At 38.1% G+C, this 23,895-nt stretch overlaps 1 protein-coding gene across 1 annotated transcript; it reads left to right on the plus strand.

The window, feature by feature from the left end:
- The first annotated feature begins 2,911 nt into the window (after positions 1–2,911).
- LOC144999635 (zinc finger protein WIP2-like) lies at positions 2,912–5,953 on the plus strand. The gene is made up of 2 exons (XM_078958759.1): positions 2,912–3,813; positions 5,199–5,953. Exons 1-2 carry the CDS (start codon positions 3,217–3,219, stop codon positions 5,655–5,657), a joined length of 1,056 nt encoding a protein of 351 aa, XP_078814885.1. The 5' UTR covers positions 2,912–3,216; the 3' UTR covers positions 5,658–5,953.
- Positions 5,954–23,895: the final 17,942 nt, after the last annotated feature.

The raw sequence follows: 23,895 nt of genomic DNA on the forward strand, positions 1-23,895 counted from the left end.
TATGCGGGGGAAGTTATGAAAATGGAACAGTTTCCTATTTTAATGGAGAGGGCAAATGTACACATATACCATTCTCGATCCTTTTTCATTAAATGTGAACTTTTTCATTTATTTGAAATCTATTTTATGAAAATCATTTTCATTTAAATATTATATATTTCATTGGCCCATAATGATTAATACAATAACACAATAAATAGTGTTAACAAAATAACTTAAGCCTATATATATATATATATATATATATATATATATATATATATATATATATATATATATATATATATATATATAATTGTGAGCAAAACTATTTTAACTCGGTCTTTTAATTAGGTCAATCACTGTTAAATAACTAACGATCATGACTTCAAGATTTTGTCACTAACAAAATAAGCATGTATTCGAATTGTTTACAAGAATAAAATTATTTTTTTTCTCGTGCATAGAGACTAAACAAAAATTTTTCAAGAGAGAAGTCTCTAATAGTCTCACATTAAAATTGAAATATATGAAAATAGAATAAAACCCTAATAAATAGGTGAGAATGCAGTTGAGAAAAATTAACATATACTGCATCATGTACAAATAACCTGTTGTACTTCGTAAATACACTAACACCATACAGACATATATATACACGCACTGTTACATTGTCACTGTATGAGATTGTGACAATTGAACAGTCGGTTGATGTGCATGTAAGAAAAATATTGAAGAGGTTAGATGAATCAATATGTTTGAGGTTGGCATGGAACCAATGCGACCACAGCTCTCTCTTCAAAGCTCACTGCCGGAGTTTTAAGTACTTTCAGGTATTAGTTTCCCGAGGAACAATAAAGACACAAGAATACACGCACATACTGTCTCTTATTTGGTGTATTTTGGAGGATATAATATTATAATGTGAGACAACAATCAACCCTAATTTCATGAACTTGTCTTTTTGGTCCTATACCACTCTAACACTAGCTACCTACCCACCAATTGAATTCCCATGTCGCATTTTTGAGGAACTATTTAGGGTTTGGGTCCATGATCTATTTGGAAGTATTGAAAAGATGTAGTTTTTCAAGATAAGATATCTTATGAAGGCACTCTTTTTAAATAATTTATTTTCTTTTTAATAAATTTGAAACACGTGTAATATGTTTTTGATGTATTGGTTTTGTTGTATGGATCATTAGGAAAACCCATAATGTTTTGGTGTTCTATAATAGATGCTTTTTGCTAAAGTGAGTGGATAATATTCATTTACATTTTTTGGGTTAAGAATAGATTTTTGTTTAGAAATATATGTTGATTCGATTGTTGTATTTCTTATTTTCATGCATGTAGTTTGTAACTTTTCGATAACATCTTGTTAGACTTTTAATATATCCGCCGCTAAAAAAAAAGAGCTATATATGTCTCAGATATTTTGTAGCATCTTTCATAGTTTTGTTGCTTACCTCTTGCAATGGTTAATATATTGTCTTTCAAATTTTGTAGTTATATGGTTGATCTTGATGTTTCTATTGGTAACCTATCTTTGATGTTATCATACAAATAAGGTTAATTCAACAACCACAATATATATTGATCTCATTGAAATTTAATATATCATCATATCATTATTCTATCTATCATATAATTCTAATAATTTGTTTTTTATAAAACAATGAAACTTACAAAGTTTAAAAATACATATTTACAAAAACGTGTATATAACATATTAAAAAAACCATAATGTTTAATATTTCCTATTTAAGGGTTCAAAAATTATTAAACTCTATATCTATTGAATGCTAAGACGGCTTCTATAGAACTATTGGGTACGGGCCTGTGGATGGGCATTTTTGCCTATGTGGAAGTAACTCAACGTCATGGTGACGGCTGAAACACCACCGCATGCTTCAGTTATGAGCTAGATGTGATATTATGAAATGTGATAACGAATAAGGTAGGCAACTCCCAATAAAATCATTTATTTATTTCTTTTCTTAACACCATGTTATAATATGAGAAAACCACATGTGCTTTATCTTATAGCATGTTAGAATGTGAGGTTGTAATATTTGGCGTCATAACAAGGATGTCGATACCCAATGGTCTAATATTAGAACATAATGTTACAACAATAATATTATACAATACTTAGGTGATGTTTGTTTTTCTAAAACCATCTTCTAACCACTTATTGTTGCGCTGCGCAACACAAGCACAACATTTGGCCCTTTGCATTTGGTTGTTTTTTAGAAAACTTCTGACTTAAAAACTGTTGCATGTGTCATGCGTGGTGCAACACTTGACCCTCTGCTTCAAACAACTTTACACCTTACTTTTAATTTATTGTAGCAGTCTACAGAGTTTAAAAAACAAACAAACTTATTATTACATACTAGAGCCGTTTGATCTCCCTCTTCTGCTACAGAGGATTGCAAAGGTGGTCCGTTGACTTTAAACATTTTCGTCTCGGAAAAAACAAACGACAACTTAGTTTATCAACCCTAAGAAATATATGAACCTGAGAATTACTATAGAACTTACGGGTATAATCAAATGTTGTAACAATTAGTTGATCAAGGCATTATATTCAAGGTTGGTTTATACTTAATATATCACATAAACGAACATAATTAAGAAATAAAAGTTGATATGCTATATTAACAAACTAGAAATCAAATATTTCCATACCTTTATTTCTCATCTATCTTCCAACTTAGTATTATCTAAAGATAAATTTCAAAATCCGAATAAAGGGATTGCAAAAGAAATACTAAATTTTACATCATATTTTATATAAATAAAAAATATATAAAAACAAAAGATAAACAAAATATTTAATTTCTCCAACAAATATTAAGGTTAATGAAATGTTCAGTATGGATGGACCCCTTTTTTGCACAATTGAAAAGTAGGGAGACAAGATATAGTAGCTCTCTATGTGGTGTGACTGAACATAAGAGAAATATGATAGCTAGAGAGAGAATCGGTTATAATTTACAGGGTCTCTAAGTGAGAGGGAGATAATGTTGGGGCCTTAAAGAACAAAGCTCCATTGGTGTTCTTCTACAGTCCTCAACCCTTCACCTTTTTGGTCATCTCTCTCTCTCTCTCTCTCTCTCTCTCTCTCTCTCTCTCTCTCTGTATTTGTGGGTGTGTAAGTGTGTGATCACTTTCTACATTATTAACCTATCTAGTTCTACAGTTGATCTTTGTTTCGTAGCATACTGAATCATGAGTAATGATCACCCTTACTCAAGATACTACGATAGATCATGGTTCACTCTGAATAAACACCATCTGTCTCCTTCTTCGTCATCTTATTCACATCCTCCTCTTTCCTTTTCTTATTCATCTCTCCCTCACCACCATGAACCTTCACCTCCTTCACCACCCCTCAGGGAAGCTCTTCCTCTCCTCAGTTTAAGCCCAACAAGACGACTCAACCATGAACATGAACACCATACCGGTACTTATACTACTAATAGCCCGTCTTCAAAGTCCATGGAAATCGATCCCAATAGCAAGCTGGTTTCTGATGATCATGAGACTGTGACTGTGGCTTTACATCTTGGACTCCCAAGCCCCCGTTTTTCTGAAGCTGATCTAATTTCAAGACTCTCTTCCAATACACATAATGGTATTGACATGGATCATAAAGAAGTGGCTGAAGAAGAGGATAATGAAGGTACACATAGTAATGAGTATCTTACAAGCACACTGAATAAGGGTCAATACTGGATCCCTACTCCTTCTCAAATTCTCATTGGCCCAACTCAATTCTCTTGCCCTCTTTGTTTCAAAACCTTCAACAGATACAATAACATGCAGGTATACTAGGGTACTACCCGTATTCTTCTTTTATTTATTGTTCACTTCTCTTCTTGACAATTTTCTTTGTCTTTTAGGGCTAGGGTTAAAATTTTCTAATAACTTTTTCTTTTGGTTTCTCCATTATTTTGTGGGGATGTGAACAAATCAAGACTTTGGTCCATCTGTTACGATCTAAGATTGGTCAGCAGTACTACTGTTCAAAAATGAAAAAATGATGTCCACTTTATATCTGATTGAACATGACATCGATTATGCTTTTTGTTCCTTGAAGTTTGGTTTCTTTCTTTTTCTCCTTCCCTTAATATATTGGCAGTTGTGTCAAAATTTACTGCAAACTTTTCACTGATCTATTCATGATTAATTTCCAATCTTTATGCTTAAATAATTAACTATAGTAATAATTTTACAAAAAGACAGCCTCCTCTATCATATACAGTATCTTTATATCTCTGACCACTAGCCACGTTTTGTATGTCGATGGCTATGTGTGGAGATATTTCTCAATTCATCTGAAACCATGTATAGTGTTTTGATTTGCTTTTCTTTACTATTTTAACTTTTAAGCACATTGATCTCCTTTTACTTGATTTTTTTAGTATTATACTAGGGAGCTATTTATTGCTTTATGAGTTAAGGAGCGCTGACAGATCTGTCAAGGCGCTGTAGAAAACATATATACAATGTCATAGAGGTAGGACAATGTGGTAGCTCATCTTAAATTCAGTTCTCACTAGCTACTATTTGGACATGAAAGCCACATTCATCGAGGTATATTGCCAGTTAAATAGATGATCAGCTAAACACCACATAAATTTAAATGCTTTCTAGTTTAGCTTAAAAAACATTCAAGAATCATGAGCAAAGTCAGCAAACAGGTTTTCCTTTCTAGTTGGACGTGATTCTGTGATGATATGTATCACCAATTTAGCGATAAGTAGTTTTTTCGAAGTTCATCCATCCAACTTGTAATATTTTCCATTTGATGCTCCGCATTGGGATTATTCGAATGATTGTCATGATGAAACTATGAAAATGGTTCTTTTGAAAATGTAATTTGATGAAAATAAAATGGCATCAAAATGTTACTCTTTCGTCTTTCCTATGTTTACATATTTTAGTGTTATTATATTGTATGTCTGCCTGATGCCTTTTAAAACACTGTTTTGTACGTCATATGATATTAATAAAGATTTCAGTGTATACATGAACGCATTAATAACTTATGAACTAGGCCAGTAGCTTCATATAGTGTCCATGTTGAATAATCATTAATTCAACGAGTTAATGCTTATTCATGTTCATTCATTAACTCCCACTCATGCATTCAAAAGATCTTCTTGTTTAATTGATTGCATAATACTGGAATAATTATAATATAACAGATGCATATGTGGGGGCATGGATCTCAGTATAGAAGAGGTCCTGAATCTCTAAGGGGAATACAGCCAACAGCTATGTTAAGACTACCATGCTACTGTTGTGCACCAAAGTGCCATAACAACATCGATCACCCCAGGGCTAAACCACTTAAAGATTTCAGAACTCTCCAGACACATTACAAGAGAAAACATGGAATAAAGCCATTCATGTGTAGGAAATGTGGTAAAAACTTTGCAGTGAGAGGGGATTGGCGCACCCACGAGAAGAATTGTGGGAAGCTTTGGTATTGTAGTTGTGGATCGGATTTCAAGCACAAAAGGTCTTTGAAAGATCACATAAAAGCATTTGGAAATGGGCATGCAGCATGTGGAATTGATGATGAATGTTGCCTCGAATTAGAAGATGAAGCTGCGTCTGAGATTGATCATCAAGAAAACGAATCCTCTTACTGTTATAATTGAGTAAAAAGCTCTCTACTATTTCTAAAGTTTATATGAAGATCACGTTTGAAGAATCAATGAATCATCGATTATTTGGTAACTATACTACTACTGTTATTTACGATGCCATGATACTACCTGGATCAAGATCTGTATATCCCTCTTTCAATATTATTAGTCTCTTTTGTTTGAGTACAGCTATATAATGCATGCGTTGTACTAGATTTTAATCTTGGTAGATGCTAGAAAAAGACGAGATAGGACATGATATATGCATTTTCATTTATAACATGATGCTAGCTACTATTTATTCTAAATTGATACCCCGAATGAATGTGCTGTCTCCCTCTCTCATCTTGCCAAACGGATATGAATTAAATAACATACTAAATATGAAAATATGAAAATTGATACAGAAATACTAGGGTTCTAGTCTCTGTCTTGAGACAAATTTGTAATATAATTTTAAGAGTAAAATAGAGATGTGAGAATTAGGTGTTAGGAAAAAGAAATACACAATTATGTAATATTCATGAAATATACATTAAATGAATATGAAATTATTAATAAAATTTTACGAGGTTAACTATAGAGCATAAAATCCAAATTGTTTAAGAAAAAAAAAATGATATAAAATAATTAAAAATCCATTTGAATATGTTTTTTTTTTTCAAAATGCATTGAACCCTTCAAATTTGTCACAATATGGTTAAATTCCATATAACATTAACTCTACTGTAGTTTAAAAGTTACCAAATCATTATCTATTTTTGATCAGGGACGGACGCAAGAATTGATATTAGGGGTTGCCAAAAAAAAATCCGGTCAAACATAACTTAAAACTGAATACGTCTAATACAAAAAAACGATTCATTACATAAAAGGTTAAAAACATAACTATCTACTACAATTGAAATTTATCATCATCGTGTGGACATCTTTTGAAACCGTTCTATGACTTTTTCATTCCCAACTTTCAAAAGTGTTTTAGTCTCAACATTGCAAATTGATGCGACGTTCAAAAAGTCATCACCAATTTTGTTGCGCAAGTCGGTCTTCAAGAGCTTAATCTTTGAAAAACATCTTTCCACACTTGCGGTCGCTACGAGTAAAATTAAAGCCAACTTCAAAAGCTTATAAACCAAATGATAAGACCAATGTTTCCCCGTACTAACCATCAAAGGAGAAAGCTCGGAAATTCCTTTCAAAGTGGTAAAACGCTCATCTTTTATGCAAGAGTGATAAAATATCTCAAGTTTTCCTCCCAGGTCTATCAAATCCGAATCATCAAAGTCATAGTACAACTTAGCCAACATCAACAACTTTGATTTGTCAAATTATGCATATGAACCACAAGGGCTCAAAGCAGTCATGCATTCTAGTAATTGGGTGCTTGTTTCATTAAATCGATCACGATATTCTATAAGTTGCTTGTCCACCATGATGTTGATGATTTCAACCTCAAAATGAAATCTATTGGTCTTTGTGGTCGTACGGTTTCTTGCACCAACATAAAAAATCCTACATTTCCAAAGTAGCAATACTGTGTATATGATAAAATGAGGATATCTTTGGCAAAATGCTAGCAAATCTCACGTCTCTTAAGGATTATAATGTTTCCATTGTCCCTCTAACCATCTAAGTTGCTTCTAAAATGTCTAGATCTTTTTTTTGAAGTTGCTTTGATAATGTACCCGTGAGACGTAAAATGTCATATATCAAATATATGTAAAACACGATCTCATAAGATTTAAAATATGCTAAGATTTCGGACGCTTGTTGACAGTTTGCCAATGACCATCCATCCACTTTCACAACTAAAACTACAAGAACATTCGTAAACAACTTTATTAAACTTGTGAGTGTGTTGAAATGTGAACCCCATCTTGCATCTCCCGCTCGAACAAGTGAAGTCTCTTGATTTAACCCTCTCCTAGATTCAAGTTCACCACTACACAAGCCTTTTTGCACTCTTTCTCTTGCTTGTTCCCGTACTAACTCTTTTCTTTTATATGAGGCACAAACAACATTAACCACCAATGAAATTTATTCAAAAAAAGTCACTAACACCGTCATGCTTCTTTGCTACAGCCACAACCACTAATTAAAGTTGGTGTGCAAAACAATGTATATAAAAAGCTATGTCATTCTCTTATAATATCAAAGCTTTCAAACCATTGAATTACTCTCGCATATTGTTAGCCCCATCATAATATTGTCCTCTTATCTATTAAAAAAATTTAGCATATTATATATAATATTACACATAAAGCGAATTAAATTAAATTGAAAAAAAAAGAGTTACCTAACTAAAACTCAACTTGTTGCTTGTAAGTACTTCATTTATGGTGTTTTTTTTAGTGTCAAAGAGAATGTATCCTTCACGTGCACAATGCTTATAAATCTTTCTTTCACAAAGTCAAGACTATCAACATATCGCAAAACAATAGTCATTTATTCATTTCTCGAGACATCACTAGATTCATCGACCAATAAAGCAAATACATCTACACCAATCTCTTGGCGAATATTGAAAAGCACTTCTTGAGTAAAACATTGTACAAGTTCTTTTTGAATTTTAGGGGAAATAAGTTGTTTGTTTTTAGAAGCATTTTCTAAAGTATTGTATAAGAAGTTATACGTGGATATTTTGTTTTTATTTCTAGGATAATGCATTTTTACTATGAAAGAAAACAACATAATGCATTATTATTACAGCGACCAATTCAAGTTAATTTTAATTTCATTTCCATAAAATGTCATCTTCATCATTGTCTAGCATCACAAGGAATGCCAACATTAACAACGTCATAATGTCAACATCTAACCTACGTGTTTTGATGTCACCGCTAATGGTAATAAACCACGATCAGTGTTATGGTTCTATGATCTAACGTCCCATTTTCATAACCAAAGTTTTTCATTTTTGACTAAGATAAAACAACTCATTAAGAAAACCAACTATTCTTATTTACATTGTTTAAAAATCAGAGTATTATAGTCAACGCAGAATCTTCATTGTTGATGATTAATGTGTACGGTCACACCTTTATATTACCACGATCAATAACGATAACTGAAAACAATAACAGTTGGGTATACATGAAGTGTAACGATGAGATTTTCAAAACAAAATTTTCATTTTTCAACAACCAAATTTATATAAAAATATTCTCAAAAGTATTCAACAATAGTTATCAAATCATAACATATCCCAATATCACAAAATCAAATCCATTCTCTGTGTGTACGGGTCACTCCGACGCCTTTCCACAGTCCTCGCTAGTACCTGAAACACGTAACACAACAACTGTAAGCATAAATGCATAGTGAGTTCCCCAAAATACCACATACAACACATACGCCACTCGAGGCTACTGTACGACCCTCTGGTCGATGTGTCTCAGCGGGACCCTCCGGTCCCCTAGCTCATTGGACCCTCTGGTCCGGTCATAGCTCGTTGGGCCCTCCAACCCGGTCTAAATCGTTGGACCCTCCGGTCCGGTGAATACAATTATATATCATACATACATCACATAACACATAATCTCATACATGGAACACAATCTCATACATAGCACATAAGACCTTCCGATCAACTCATAATATCACTCTAGGTAACATATAGTGAGAAGACTCACCTCGTGTAACTCGGTAACTCGAAAATCTCGGTCTTCGTGAAATAGGATCTAGCCTCCGCCTAATCACACGAAAATAACACTCCACATCAACACATTTCCCAAGGCTAGACCATTCCCTCTCTTAGCACTCTTAGGAGGGTAAAAGACCATTTTACCCCTCTTAAGGCTCAAATACTCTAAACTTGAACAAACCCTAAAAGTCAACAAAAGTCAACGGTCAACGCTTTGACCAGACTCGCCGAGTGCACTATTGTGACTCGGCGAGTTCAATCATGAACTCACATCCTCAAAATCCCAAGTGACCCACTTCCCCAACTCAGCGAGTTACCATCTGTGTGTTTTTATGGGGAAAGCCCATCCTACTCGCCGAGTCTGTTCTTGGACTCGGCGAGTTCAAGCGATGCTTAAACTCAAATGACCTTTTGAGGTCAGATCTGCTCCTCTAATCCATAGAGCTAACTTCCCCAAGCTCAATAAACATGTAAAGGTTCGAACTTGATACTCATGCAACGTCCAAATGACACTACTTGATAATTTAGTCCCAAATACAACACTCTAAGTTCATTTCTTCCATAACCCAACATAAAGCAAGATGGATAACCTCCTCTAGACCACTATGGGTCCAGATCTGAAGTCTAAACATGATAAGGGACCTTATTCTCAACAAATTAACCCAATAAAGGGCATATGAAACCCTAGATCCATGGATGCTTTAACAAAACAGAAAGAGGGTCGATATGCTACCTCAAAGATGATGCCCTTTGCTTGAAATCCACAAATATGCAACCTCCTTGGCCTCCTCCAAGCTGGAATCAACTTCTTCTTGCAAAACAACCCACAAAGGTCCAATAATGGCTTATTCTCTCTCACAAACGCTCAAGCACTATAAGGGTTTCTCTCAAGGGTCTGGTAGCCGCAAATGGTGGCTATAAGCCCCTTTAAATAGGTCTCAAACCCCGGGGATTAGAGTTACATTAAACAGCGTGGACTCGCCGAGTCCGCCATTAAATCAGTCTGACCATCCGTGCTCCTACTCGGTGAGTCTGAGCGCCTACTCGCCGAGTCTCTCTCCAAAAACTCAATATTTAAGCATAAAATAAGATACTTGGGAGTCCGAACGTTACAATTCTCCCCCACTAGAATCAGACTTCATCCTCGAAGTCTCATTCCACAAACAACTCTGGATGCTGCTCACGCATCTCTCGCTCCGGTTCCCATGTCAGCTCGAACCCCCTCCAATGTTGCCACTGGACCTGCACCAGGGGAACTTCCTTGTTCCTTAAAACTTTGACCTTCCAATCCATAATCGCAACCGGTCTCTCAACATAGTTCAGACTCGCATCCACCTGGATATCCTCTAACGGTACCACCACCGACTCATCGGCCACACACTTACTCAATTCTGATACATGGAAGGTGTCATGAATCTGACCTAACTCCGTAGGTAACGCCAAACGATATGCTACTCTGCCCACCCTCACGATCACCCTAAACGACCCAATATACCAGGGCCCCAGCTTGCCCCTCTTCCTGAAACAGATCACTCATTTCCAAGGAGACACTTTTAGGAGCACCAAATCCCCAACCTGATACTTGAGCTCCGACCGACGCCTATCCGTGTAACTCTTCTGGCGAATCTGAGCAGTCAATAACCTCTGCCTGACCTGCTGTATCTGTTCTGTCTTTTGAAGCACTATCTCTATACTACCCATCACACGTTACCCTGTTGGATAAGGTGTCTAAGTCCATAACTTATTTGGTATATACTTGACCCGACCGGCATGGTCCATTTGGGTTGCATCTCATCCAAACTATTATGGATAATTTTATGAGAGTTATACACATATGTTTATTAATATATTATGAGTTATAATATATTAATATGAAGTTACGTTATTTAATTAGTTTTAGTCTTAAATTAATCATGGATTAATTTAGAGATTAAAAGGAATACTAATTAAATTATGGGCTATTTGTTTTATATAGTGTGGGCTAGTACTCATTTGTTAATGGGCTAGGCTTATGTGGAAGTCCAGGATGATCCATGGAGCTTTTAACCCATGGATCCTTGGAAAAGGAAAAGACATGGGTTATTAGGGTTTCACCCTAACCATGCATACTATATAAGCATGCTTATGGAGCATGAAATGGGGCCTAAGAGAAAGCTAGTGATCTAGTGTGTGTGTGCATGTGTGTGGCCGATTTATACAAGGTGTATATACTCTCTCAAAGTTTTCCAAGAGTTTGTGGTGTTTGTGATTCCATTTGAGGCATTCACACTATTGGTGCTTGGCCCTCAAACTCCTAAGAACCCAACACACCAAAAGGTATGTAATCTCTTCTAACTCTTTTATGTTGAAATGTTCCCCATGCCATGTTAGATAGGTTATAAACCTTGGAAAATTATTATTTTGCATATATTTAGACAAACATAGATCCAAGGTTTATTAGGGTTGCATGCACACTTAGGAAGTGTTAGATTGCTCAAAACCCAACAGTGGTATCAGAGCCTAGGCTTGCTTGTTTGATACTTGATGCAAAATATTGAAAAAGGTCGAAGTCGTTGCTGTCTGCATGGTAGACTCGCCGAGTCCATTGGGGGGACTCGCCGAGTCCAAGGCAAACTTCAACCTACTCGACGAGTCCGTTCGTGCACTCGGCGAGTAGGATCGAAAGAATGCAGAATCTCGACTTTTGCTGCTGGAAATGGACTAGAAACGTTACCCTAAATTGTTTTGGTGTTGTAAAACTTATTTAGTTGGTGTAATGGTTGTTCTAATCCATTTACAATAGCATATATCAAAATTCCATGATTTTATGTGTTCATATATTTCTTGAATTTTGATGATCATGTTCATGTTCTTATGAATTTAGAAAATGATAGGAATTATTTGCTGAATTGTTTAGGATTAATTCTTTATCATTTATGTGTTTTAATGGAGTCCATAATTTGTCCTCAAGTTATCGATTACCAAAGGTCACTTTCATTTAACACACACTTAAAACACATAAGTTACATGAAAATGAAGAGTCTTCATTTTTATGAACCTTTAATTCATAAGTTATGAAATGAAGAGTTTTGCAAAGTTACAAAACTTGCCCTCAAGTTTTGGAATTTGTAAAGTTTCACACACTTTAATAAACTTTAATTCCAAACCTTAGAGTTTTAATAGTTAAAATTCAACCCTTATACTATTTATAACATTAATGGTTAATTATTATATATATGTATAAGAATAAGTCGTTTTACCATTAGTAGGCCTCATTCACGAAGCCGGTCTATAAGGTGGGTATAAGGTTGTTGCCTATAAAATGGCGACTTAATGGGTGTATACTCTCACCCACCGCTTGCTTGACTGGTGGAGGGTCGTTAGCCGAACGGGTAGCACAATGACTTTAAATTCTCCCTTCATTAAAAGTATTAATGATAAATACTAAAGTAACTAAAATCTCAATAATTCCCAATCTTAGTTACTTTAGGAAAAATGTGAATTTGGTGCTAACCCATGGAATTCACACTTTGTACCTTACCAAGTCGTTGGTGGAGCGTGTGTGGTTAACCGGCACACTAACTTGGACTAGTAAGGACCACGAAGGGTGACTTAATGTTTTTCATAGATCAATGGAGCGTGTGTGGTTAACCGGCACATTGATTAGGTGATAATATTAAGGGTACCAAGTGAATTGGTATGGTTATTCACACCTTGTTTTGTGATCCTCGGCATCCCAGTCACAAAATTTGAGAGGGCACACTCGAGATTGAAATATGCCATTGAAAAGTTCAATGAATCTCAAAAGATCTAGGAATTTCAAATCCAATTAAAACCTAATAAATTATTTCGTTTTTCATGGTGGAAATTGGTGAATTGTCATTCACCTACCTTCAAATATTTTATAGCTTGGATTACGGCATCCCTCTTCTAAGTTATAAAATAGTTTGTTGGGTCCTAGCCTTAATATTTCATATTGGGTGTCATATTAAGGACTTTAAATCAACTATCTTGAATATCTCCCAAAACATGTCTGGTTTAGACATTTATGATCTTCCCAAATCTCTTGAAGATGATGTTCCTCAACATCATGCTTCACTTCCTTTATCTCCTCCAATTATTCTCCCTCACCCACAAGTTCTTGAAAAGTTTAAAGTCACTCAAGCCCTATTGGCAAGTTAAGGTCTTGGTGTGGTCACATCTTGGAGATGTAGTCACATATTGACAAGACGGGAGAGTTGGGTGTCAAAGTCTCGTGAAAGTTGGATGTTCAATCACTTTCTTAGTAACATAGCGGGTCACTTTGGGACTACTATGAGACAGACTATGACACGAGCCTTAATGATCTTATCTATTTGCTTTGTGCTGTGGAATCAGTAATGATTTGGAACACTAGTAAAGCAAATTTTGTTAGAAGATCAACTTCCCAAACCTTAAATGGACATTGGCAATGGTAGCATTGGATATCTAGAAAAGCATTTCTCTTCCCAATGGAAAGGGATCGGCCATAGTCAACTCGGTTGACCAAATGGTAAAGAGAAAAACAAAGTCTGTGATAGTCCCGTGTACCATTATCAAAGGGTCCATATGTTTATATTGCCAAAGAAAGGGGCATTGGTTGCGAAGCTGCCCTATTCACCTGAAAGGTCATAAGGTTGATCAAGTCAAGAGGTTTGACTCTACTTCGGTATTCAGAATTTTGAGCTACTTCTTAGGAGTTATAATATATTGCTTGTGAATAGATAACAACAAGTTTTTCATGTGGATTGTAAGGATAAGTTTTTCCGCAAAGTTTTAAAATAAAAGGAAAAAAATGTTTTAATTTTATTTATTTTAAAAATATCCTTACAATGGCATCGGTGGAAAATTGTTGCTTATATGTTTCCAGTAATAGCAATATTGGAAAGTGGATTTGATTTTTTCATTTGTGGTAGTGTCTGAATTTACCAAATGAAGAAAGTTTTTCATCACCCAAGTTTCAATTGGACAGAAACTTGGAATCATACAAGTTGTATTGTATGATGAATGAGAATTTTCATCTTTGAAAAATTAAGACTAATTCTTTGATCACATGTATATGTGAGTCAATTGAAGGACTAAGGAATTAGGTACACTGGGTGTGCGCTGGTCAAGGTCCACCACAAAGATTGATTTGTCATGAGTTACTAAAGATTAGTAAATATGATTATACTTATAAGGTTAGGTATAATTCTATAACATTGAAAAGGTTCCAATGTATGACAAAACAAATGAGAAGAATCAAATTAGGCAGAAGGATAAAAGTTTCTCAAATCTGAAAAGATGGGAGAGTACTTTAGTATCAGCTTTGTGATCATCTTGATGATTAAGAAACCATATCAAAATTTGTTCTCTAAGAAAGTCTTAGTGCATTCTTATGACTAAGAAGAAGGGATCTTGAAATTGTTGAAATGGTTAAATCAAGAAGATGAATCATACTTCGTTCCAATACAAGTCTTGGAGTCATACTCCAAGATTGTAATTTGAGTGACATGACATAAAGTAAGGTTTAAAACACTTATCAAATGTAGTGTGAAATGTTTCTACTCTTGTATATTTGAGATTGGTAAGATGTGATGTCTTGGATGAGACAAAGACCAACTAAGACCAATTGTGTGAAGTGTTAGTCTTGATAAGAATCCGCACTATCCCTTGAATATTTGTTTTGTCAAGGAATGGTTCTTGACTAGAAAAACTTATATGTCAAGAGGACAGTGGGAGCCTTAAAGATCCTGAAAGAGTTTTAAGATTTAATCAAGAGTGAAACCTGTAATTTATCACTAGCACACGACTTAAGGTTTGCAACCTATCGTGTTGACATAATTCTTATTTCTGTACCTACTTCAAATAAGTTGAATTTACATGTGAGTTATCAGAGTTCAACTTGGAAGCATTGGTGGGCCTTGTGTTACCAAGGTGACAAGAAACTAAGATTGAATAAGTTTAATCCATGTAGGGCTGAATTTGTCACTAACCTTATCTTGTGATTATGGTTTTGGCAAATTCGCATGGATAGGAACTCATACACTATAAAATCTAAGTGTCATAAGGTTTCTCTCCGATTCATGAAAATGATGGTGAGGAAACGCTTTCACTAAGTAGATTTTACGTAGATAGCAATTGTGTTATTTGCATTTTCAAAAGTCGTTAGTGGAGCGCGTGTGGTTAACCGGCACGCTAACATGGACTTGTGAGAAATGGCAAATGCCTAAGCAATTGAGACTATGATTACGGCATCCCTTTTCATAGTTCTTGAAATTGCTTAGACACACAGCTGAGCTATCAACGGAAAGGTGTATGAATCTAAATTTCAGAAGTCCAGTAGATTTCTGAAAATATGTCAGAGCTAGTGGGAGCATAAGTGTTATGCTGATAATCATCATGTTAGTGGGAGCATGATTATTATGATTAGTATTGCAAGCTAGCAATGTTAATTATAGAAAACAAAGTTTCAATTCGTGAAGTTGCAGGGGTTGAAAGTTGTTTTGCTATAATTAAGGGAGAGGAAATTATACTTCATTTCAATTCTAAAGCATAGATTGAGATTTTAATCATCTTTAGTCAAGAATATATATAAGAATTATATGTCTGAATGGTTCGACTTAAGAAAATTCTATATATATTGTGTTTTCAAAATTCGATTATGATTACGGCATCCCTCTTCATAGTTAAATTTTGAAAACATGGCAAATGAAAAATTCGATTTAGTCAAGAATATATATATAAGAATTATATGTCTGAATGGTTCGACTTAAGAAAATTCTATATATATTGTGTTTTCAAAATTCGATTATGATTACGGCATCCCTCTTCATAGTTAAATTTTGAAAACATGGCAAATGAAAAATATTGTAGCAAAAGACTGGTCTAGTATCATGTCTTTATGTCAAACATCATGAATTGTGTCCCATATGCTTCGGATATAGGATCGATTTCATGTGCTATAATATTCATCCTTTCTAAATTTTCCAAATGCTTAAGGCATTTAGAAGGGAAAAGTCTAGAACTGGATATGACTAAAGTGATTAAGCAATTGTCGAGGACAATCTGAGGTTCGCCAAAGATTGGTTGCTCAGGGACATTTGGAAGTCTAGTGTTAATTTTGGTAGGACCATATTGACATTTTCTGAAAAGAGGTAACTCTTGTTCGGAAGTGATAGTCAAATGGGACTATGGAAATGTCTCCATAGGTGGAAGTTATTCAATCTATGTAAGATTAGGAAACTTAATGCAAGAAGGATGTTCCCAAGGAGCTGATCTCCTTTGGAATGCTCTGTAATGGTTGATGTCAAGTCTTTCTGACTTCGTGCATAATCATTACAAGAGGATCAATGCATATAAGTTTAGAATCTAACAGATTTCAGTAAATGACATGAATTTGGAATTCTTGCATTTACAATAAGGATTTGGGATTGTGAAATGAGTATCATTGGAATTATGTTCAATTTATCTACATCACAATGTAAGGATCATAGACAAACATAGTGTGCATACTTGGGGTATGGCATAACTATTGTTTAGAAAAACAAAGTGTACATGCTAGGAGCATGGGACGACTGTTGTTTTTATTCAAGTCTTAAGTTGATTATTTGAAACATTGAATAATGTGTAATCAATATGGTGATAAATAAAAGGTGGTTTTATTTATATTCAAAAGGGTTCTGAGACCATATTAGATTCGATTATTATTGTGTTTCACTTTGCATGTTTTGACTTCCAAAATAGCTAGGTTATTCTTTCCGGATGACTAAGTTATTTAAACACTCCACAGTCGTTCATATGTTGGAAGTAGGTATGAATCAAGACTGTCATGAATCGGGTTTGTAGATGGCTAAATGAGTTTAGTCATGGCAATGGTTGCTACAACATTCATGAGTGCTCATAAGTTATGAGTATTGGTATAAACGCACGCTCACTTGTATCACTTCATGGAATTTATCTCGAGTGATCGTGAGACGATAACATCATATAAATCTTTAAACCTAGAGATATGAGTTGTTACCTATGAGTTGGTTGTGCATTGATTGAACGTAAACGCATCAGTAACTTGATGTTATAAAACATGCCTTTGTGTACAATTCAATAAGTAGTAGAACAAGCATATCAGTCGAAGTTTATCTGTTCCTTCTAGAAATAGAAGCGATATCCGGGCCCCTCGATGATTTTGTTGTGACCTATGTACCGGCCGGTCAGAACTGAATTGATGTGTTCGATTAAGTTCTTTGTCAAACAAATCGAAAATCGGGAAACAAACTGCTGGACAATAGGTACGACGTTGTTCCATGTATTTGTCCGGCTGATATCATGAGAACAGAGGATTATGTGATCACTTATCTAAAATGGCGCTTCATAGTTCGACAGAGTCTTCACTGTTCGAGGGAGTTTTCGAGAGCTACGATTGTTGGTTGGTTCCTGAAGTTATAGGAAAATATAGTTATTAGACTTATCCAAGTGGGAGTCTGTTGGATAAGGTGTCTAAGTCCATAACTTATTTGGTATATACTTGACCCGACCGGCATGGTCCATTTGGGTTGCATCTCATCCAAACTATTATGGATAATTTTATGAGAGTTATACACATATGTTTATTAATATATTATGAGTTATAATATATTAATATGAAGTTACGTTATTTAATTAGTTTTAGTCTTAAATTAATCATGGATTAATTTAGAGATTAAAAGGAATACTAATTAAATTATGGGCTATTTGTTTTATATAGTGTGGGCTAGTACTCATTTGTTAATGGGCTAGGCTTATGTGGAAGTCCATGGATGATCCATGGAGCTTTTAACCCATGGATCCTTGGAAAAGGAAAAGACATGGGTTATTAGGGTTTCACCCTAACCATGCATACTATATAAGCATGCTTATGGAGCATGAAATGGGGCCTAAGAGAAAGCTAGTGATCTAGTGTGTGTGTGCATGTGTGTGGCCGATTTATACAAGGTGTATATACTCTCTCAAAGTTTTCCAAGAGTTTGTGGTGTTTGTGATTCCATTTGAGGCATTCACACTATTGGTGCTTGGCCCTCAAACTCCTAAGAACCCAACACACCAAAAGGTATGTAATCTCTTCTAACTCTTTTATGTTGAAATGTTCCCCATGCCATGTTAGATAGGTTATAAACCTTGGAAAATTATTATTTTGCATATATTTAGACAAACATAGATCCAAGGTTTATTAGGGTTGCATGCACACTTAGGAAGTGTTAGATTGCTCAAAACCCAACATACCCTACCTTATCCCAGTAAATGGGGGTCCGACACCTCCTTCCATACAACAACTCAAAGGGTGGCATACCAATGCTCGAATGATGGCTATTGTTATAGGAATAACTCAGCCAAGGGCAAATACGTGTCCTAACTCCCGCCGAAATCTAGTACACATGCCCGAAGCATGTCCTCGAGCGTCTGAATCGTCCGCTCGCTCTGCCTGTCGATATGCAGTACTAAAATGCAGCCTCGTACCCAATTCCTCATGAAATTTCTTCCAGAATCTGGAAGTGAAACGCACATCTCGATCTGAGACGATCGAGATCGGTACTCCATGCTGCGATACCACCTCCCTAACATATAACTCTGTCAGCTTCTCCGCAGTAGAGCTCTCACTAATGGCAAGGAAGTGAGCGCTCTTCGTCAACCTGTCCACGATCACCCAAATTGCATCGACACCCCTGGCAGTCATCGGTAATTTGGTGATAAAATCCATGGTGATATGTTCCCACTTCAACTTGGGAATCTCTAACCGCTGCAACTTACCATGCGGACGCTGGTGCTCAACCTTAACCTTGCGACAGGTCAAGCACCTCTCTACAAACCATGCAACACCCCTCTTCATACAAGGCCACCAATATTCCTTCTTCAGGTCAAAATACATCTTAGTGGCCCCGGGGTGGATCGAGAACTTCGATCTATGCGCCTCCACCATCAAGACGGTACGCGTTTCGCCCACAAACAGTACCCAAACCCGACCCTGAAAGGTCATAAGTCCTCGATTATCGGTAACAAACTCCGATACTTGCTCGATCACTCGCTCCCTCTTGCGGTTCTCCGATCTCATGGCCTCTACCTGGGCCCCTCGAACGGTGTCCCACACCGGAGTCATCACTGTCAATCTCATGCAAACGTCTCGTATCGCGGCGCCCTCCGCCCTACGGCATAGGGCATCGGCTACAACATTAGCCTTGCGCGGGTGGTATAGGATCTCGCAGTCGTAATCCTTCACCACATCCAGCCATCTCCTCTGGCGCATATTCAGGTTGGGCTGATCCATCAAGTACTTCAAACTCTTGTGGTCCGTGTATATAGTACACCGAACCCCGTATCGATAGTGATGCTAGATCTTGAGGGCGAACACTACTACCCCTAATTCCAGATCGTGGGTGGCATACCTCGACTCATGAGGTTTCAGCTTCCTCGATGCATATGCTATCACATGCCCCCTCTGCATAAGCAGCGCTCCCAACCCTGATATCGATGCATCACAGTACATCACAAACTCCTCCATCCCTTCCCGGAGTGCGAGCACCGGAGCTTCGCATAATCTCTAGCGAAGTGTCTCAAATGAGGTCTGCTGCTCCGGACCCCATGAAAAAGCAACACCCTTCCGGGTCAACTTGGTGAGTGGCACGACGATCTTAAAGAAATCCCTGATAAATCTCCGATAATAACCAGCCAACCCAAGGAAACTCCTGATCTTGGTAGGTGACCTCAGCACCTCCCAGCTCATCACCGCCTCGATCTTTTCCGGATCGACCAATATCCCCTTCTGGTTAACGAGGTGCCCTAGGAATTGGACCTCCCGTAACCAAAAATCACACTTGGAGAATTTGGCGTAAAGCCTCTCCGATCTTAGAACTCCGAGGATCTCCCTCAAATTCTCCTCATGCTGCTCTCTGGATCTCGAATACACCAAGATATCATCGATGAATACGATCACCAAATGATCCAACATCGGCATGCACACCCTGTTCATGAGATCCATGAACGATGCTGGTGCATTGGTGAGCCTGAAAGGCATCACCACGAACTCGTAATGCCCGTAACTAGTCCTGAAAGTTGTCTTCTAGATATCTTCATGCCGAACACTCATCTGATGATATCCTGACCTCAAGTCTATCTTGGAGAACCAGGATGCTCCCTGCAACTGATCGAACAGATCGTCGATCCTCGGCAACGGATAATGGTTCTTGACCGTCAACTTGTTCAACTCCTGGTAATCAATACACATCCGGTGTGAACCATCCTTCTTCTTGACAAAAAGGATCGGCACTCCCCAAGGTGAGCTACTCAGTCTGATAAACCCCTTCTCCAGCAGCTCCTGAAGCTGCGAGGATAACTCTAGCATCTTGGGCGGCGCAAGGCGATAGGGTGCCTTGGCAATAGGTGCCGCCCTTGGCACCAAGTCGATACGAAACTCCACCTGCCTCTCGGGAGGCACACCCGACAACTCCTCGGGGAAAACATCAGGGAACTCCCGCACAATCAGGACCTCATCAATCGAACTTGGCCTCCCAGCGGCCACTCACGTGTCCATCACATAGGCCTCAAATCCCCGACATCCCTGCTGTAAACTCTGCTACGCCCTAGCAGCCGAACAAAATGTTGACTCAGGACGGGTACCTTCACCGTACACCATAAGTACTCCCCCACTAGGGTCTCGAATTGTCACCAGCTAATGCTCGCAGTCTATGATAGCTCCAAATTGGCTCAACCAATCCCTGTCCACTATGACACATACGTCCCCCATCGCAATCGGGACTAGATCGATCGGGAACCCCACACCGAAGATCTCAAGTCTACATGCTCGAATCACCTCCGTGGCAAACACGACTCGCTCGTTAGCTATAGAAACTTGCAGAGGTCGACTCAAAGCCTTTCGACAAATATTGATATGACGACTAAAGGCTAGCGACACAAAAGATCGACTCGCTCCCGAGTCAAATAACACTAAGGCAAGTACATAATTTACAAGAAAGGTACCTACGCATAGCATAATATAAGCATAATATCTCAGACTCAAATGAATAGAGAGAAAAATACATACCGGCCACAACGTCGGGTGCTACGCGGACCTCCTTCGCTGTCAACTAGAAGGCTCTCCCATGAGCCTTTGGTGCCTCGGCCTTCATTGGCCGAACCTCGGTAGCCCTAGCCGCTAGTGCAGATCCCTGCACTGATCCCTGATGTAGCTGAGGGCACTCGACCTTCCGGTGGCCGGTCTGGTTGCAATGGAATAGAAAATCCCTTGGGGAAATCCCTTGCGATATGCCCCTCCTTCCCGTACTTGTAGCATACTCCTGCCCTGCATGACCCCTCGTGACTCTTGCCGCACTTCCCACAAGTGCGGCCCTTCGCGCTCCCAGATCTCGAATCAGCGGGCTTGGCCTGCTTGGCTGCCGGCTGAGACTGAGCCGGCCGCCGATCCATCCTCTGTCAATCGGTCTTCTCTCTGGCCCGAGTCTCCAACTCAATCTCCCTCTTCCGGGCATTTTCCTGGAGCTCAGCAAATTTTCGGTAAGTCGAGTTCTCCACGAACTCCCAAATATCTCTCCTCAGAACACTCAAATACCGGCTCATGCGAGCCTGCTCAGTAGACACCTGCTCAGGGCAAAACATCGCCTTCTTATGAAACTTTCTGGTAACAACTGTAACAGAATCAGTACCCTGCTTGAGGGTCAAGAACTCCTGAATCAACCGTTCCCTCTCCACCAGGGGAACATACTTGTCTTTGAACATAGAGGTGAACCTCTCCCAGGTCACCTCATAAATCTATGGCAGAGTGAAGCTCGCCATCACGAACTTCCACCAATCCTTCGCTCCCAAGCAGAGCTGGTTCAGAGTGAATCGTACCCTCAAGTGCTCTGGACAAGAACACATGTAGAAACATCCCTCGATGTCAGAGATCCATCTCATTGCAGCAATCGGGTCCTGTGTGCCATCGAACTCTTGTGGCTTCGTGTTGCTGAACTCCCGAAACAACAACGAGTCACCTCCCTGAGTTCTGGCAGCAGCAATAGTAGCAGTAGCTGCAGCAGCCGCAACCTCAGTCACTGCTGCATACCGCTCGTCAAAGGTCTCAATCAATATGGTCTTGATGTCCCCGAACATCTCTGGAATCTCATCCCGGATAGCAGCAGCCACCTCCTCATGAATAAATCGACAGATCTCCTCGTCGATGACACCACCGCTCCGAGGTGTGTGTCGTGTCCCAACCATGATGTCTCTGAAATACAATATAAAAAAATCAAAGACTCGATCGAGCATACTCGCACTCGATAACGCAACCCTACTCGTCCTCCAATACCAAAAGGATTCTTACTTGGACTGCTCACTGATTCGGTGTCTTCAGTAGTACGGGCCCTATAGTACTGATCACACCGCATCAACATTCACCCCAAGTCCTCCTCCTTGGATCCCGGATCGTAAGTACTCTAATCTCGCTATGCTTAGGCTACCCACCGATAGACCTCTCATGAGCTCCTAACTGCTACCTACTCACTCTCAAGGCATCTCATAGCATCAGTAATCTCGTAGGCTAAGGCATCACAAATCAGGCCACTCTAGTCCTAATATGATTACCTAGCCTACTCTAGCATGCATAACATAACATATCATATTCTCATAACACATAATGTAAGCGTATTTTGGGGATTCACCATTCGGGCGCTGGCTGACCGTACACACTGCTCCGCTCTGGTTGTTTCGAAGCTTATTGCTCTTTTTAGAAAATTAGATCTTATTTGTTAAAAATTTCTAAAATCCTCAGTTTGAGCTCAGATACGCCTGAAGGTGCATCCGAGTCCCTCAAACCAAGGCTCTGATACCAACTTGTAACGATGAGATTTTCAAAACAAAATTTTCATTTTTCAACAACCAACTTTATATAAAAATATTCTGAAAAGTATTCAACAATAGTGATCAAATCATAACATATCCTAAGATCACAAAATCAAATCCCTTCTCTATGTGTACGGGTCATGCTGGCGCCTTTCCACGGTCCTCGCTAGTACGTGAAACACGTAACCCAACAATTGTAAGCATAAATGCTTAGTGAGCTCCCCAAAATACCACATACAACACATATGCCACTCGAGGCTACTGTACGACCCTCCGGTCGATGTCTCTCAGCGGGACCCTAGGTCCCATAGCTCGTTGGATCCTCTAGTCCGGTCATAGCTCGTTGGGCCCTCCTGCCCGGTCTGAATCGTTGGAACCTCCGGTCCGGTCTATACAATTATATATCATACATACATCACATAGCACATAATCCCATACATGGCACACAGTCTCATACATAGCACATAAGACCTTCCGGTCAACTCATAATACCACTCTAGGTAACGTATAGTGAGAAGACTCACCTCGTGTAACTCGGTAACTCGGAAATCTAGGTCTACGTGAAATAGGATCTAGCCATTGCCTAATCACATGAAAATAACACTCGGCATCAACACATTTCCCAAGGCTAGACCATTCCCTCTCTTAGCACTCTCAAGAGGGTAAAAGACCATTTTACCCCTCTTAAGGCTCAAATACTCTAATGTTGACCAAACCCTAAAAGTGAATAAAAGTCAACGGTCAACGCTTTGACCAGACTCGCCGAGT

Source organism: Lactuca saligna, chromosome 6 (genome assembly GCF_052625555.1).
Source record: "Lactuca saligna cultivar CGN05327 chromosome 6, ASM5262555v1, whole genome shotgun sequence".
Lineage (NCBI taxonomy): Eukaryota > Viridiplantae > Streptophyta > Magnoliopsida > Asterales > Asteraceae > Lactuca > Lactuca saligna.

Coding starts and splice junctions, on each gene's coding strand:
- LOC144999635 (XM_078958759.1), top strand. CDS start 3,217: ATGAGTAATGATCACCCTTACTCAAGATACTACGATAGATCATGGTTC. Junction 3,814..5,198: donor ACAGATACAATAACATGCAG/GTATACTAGGGT, acceptor ATAATATAACAG/ATGCATATGTGGGGGCATGG.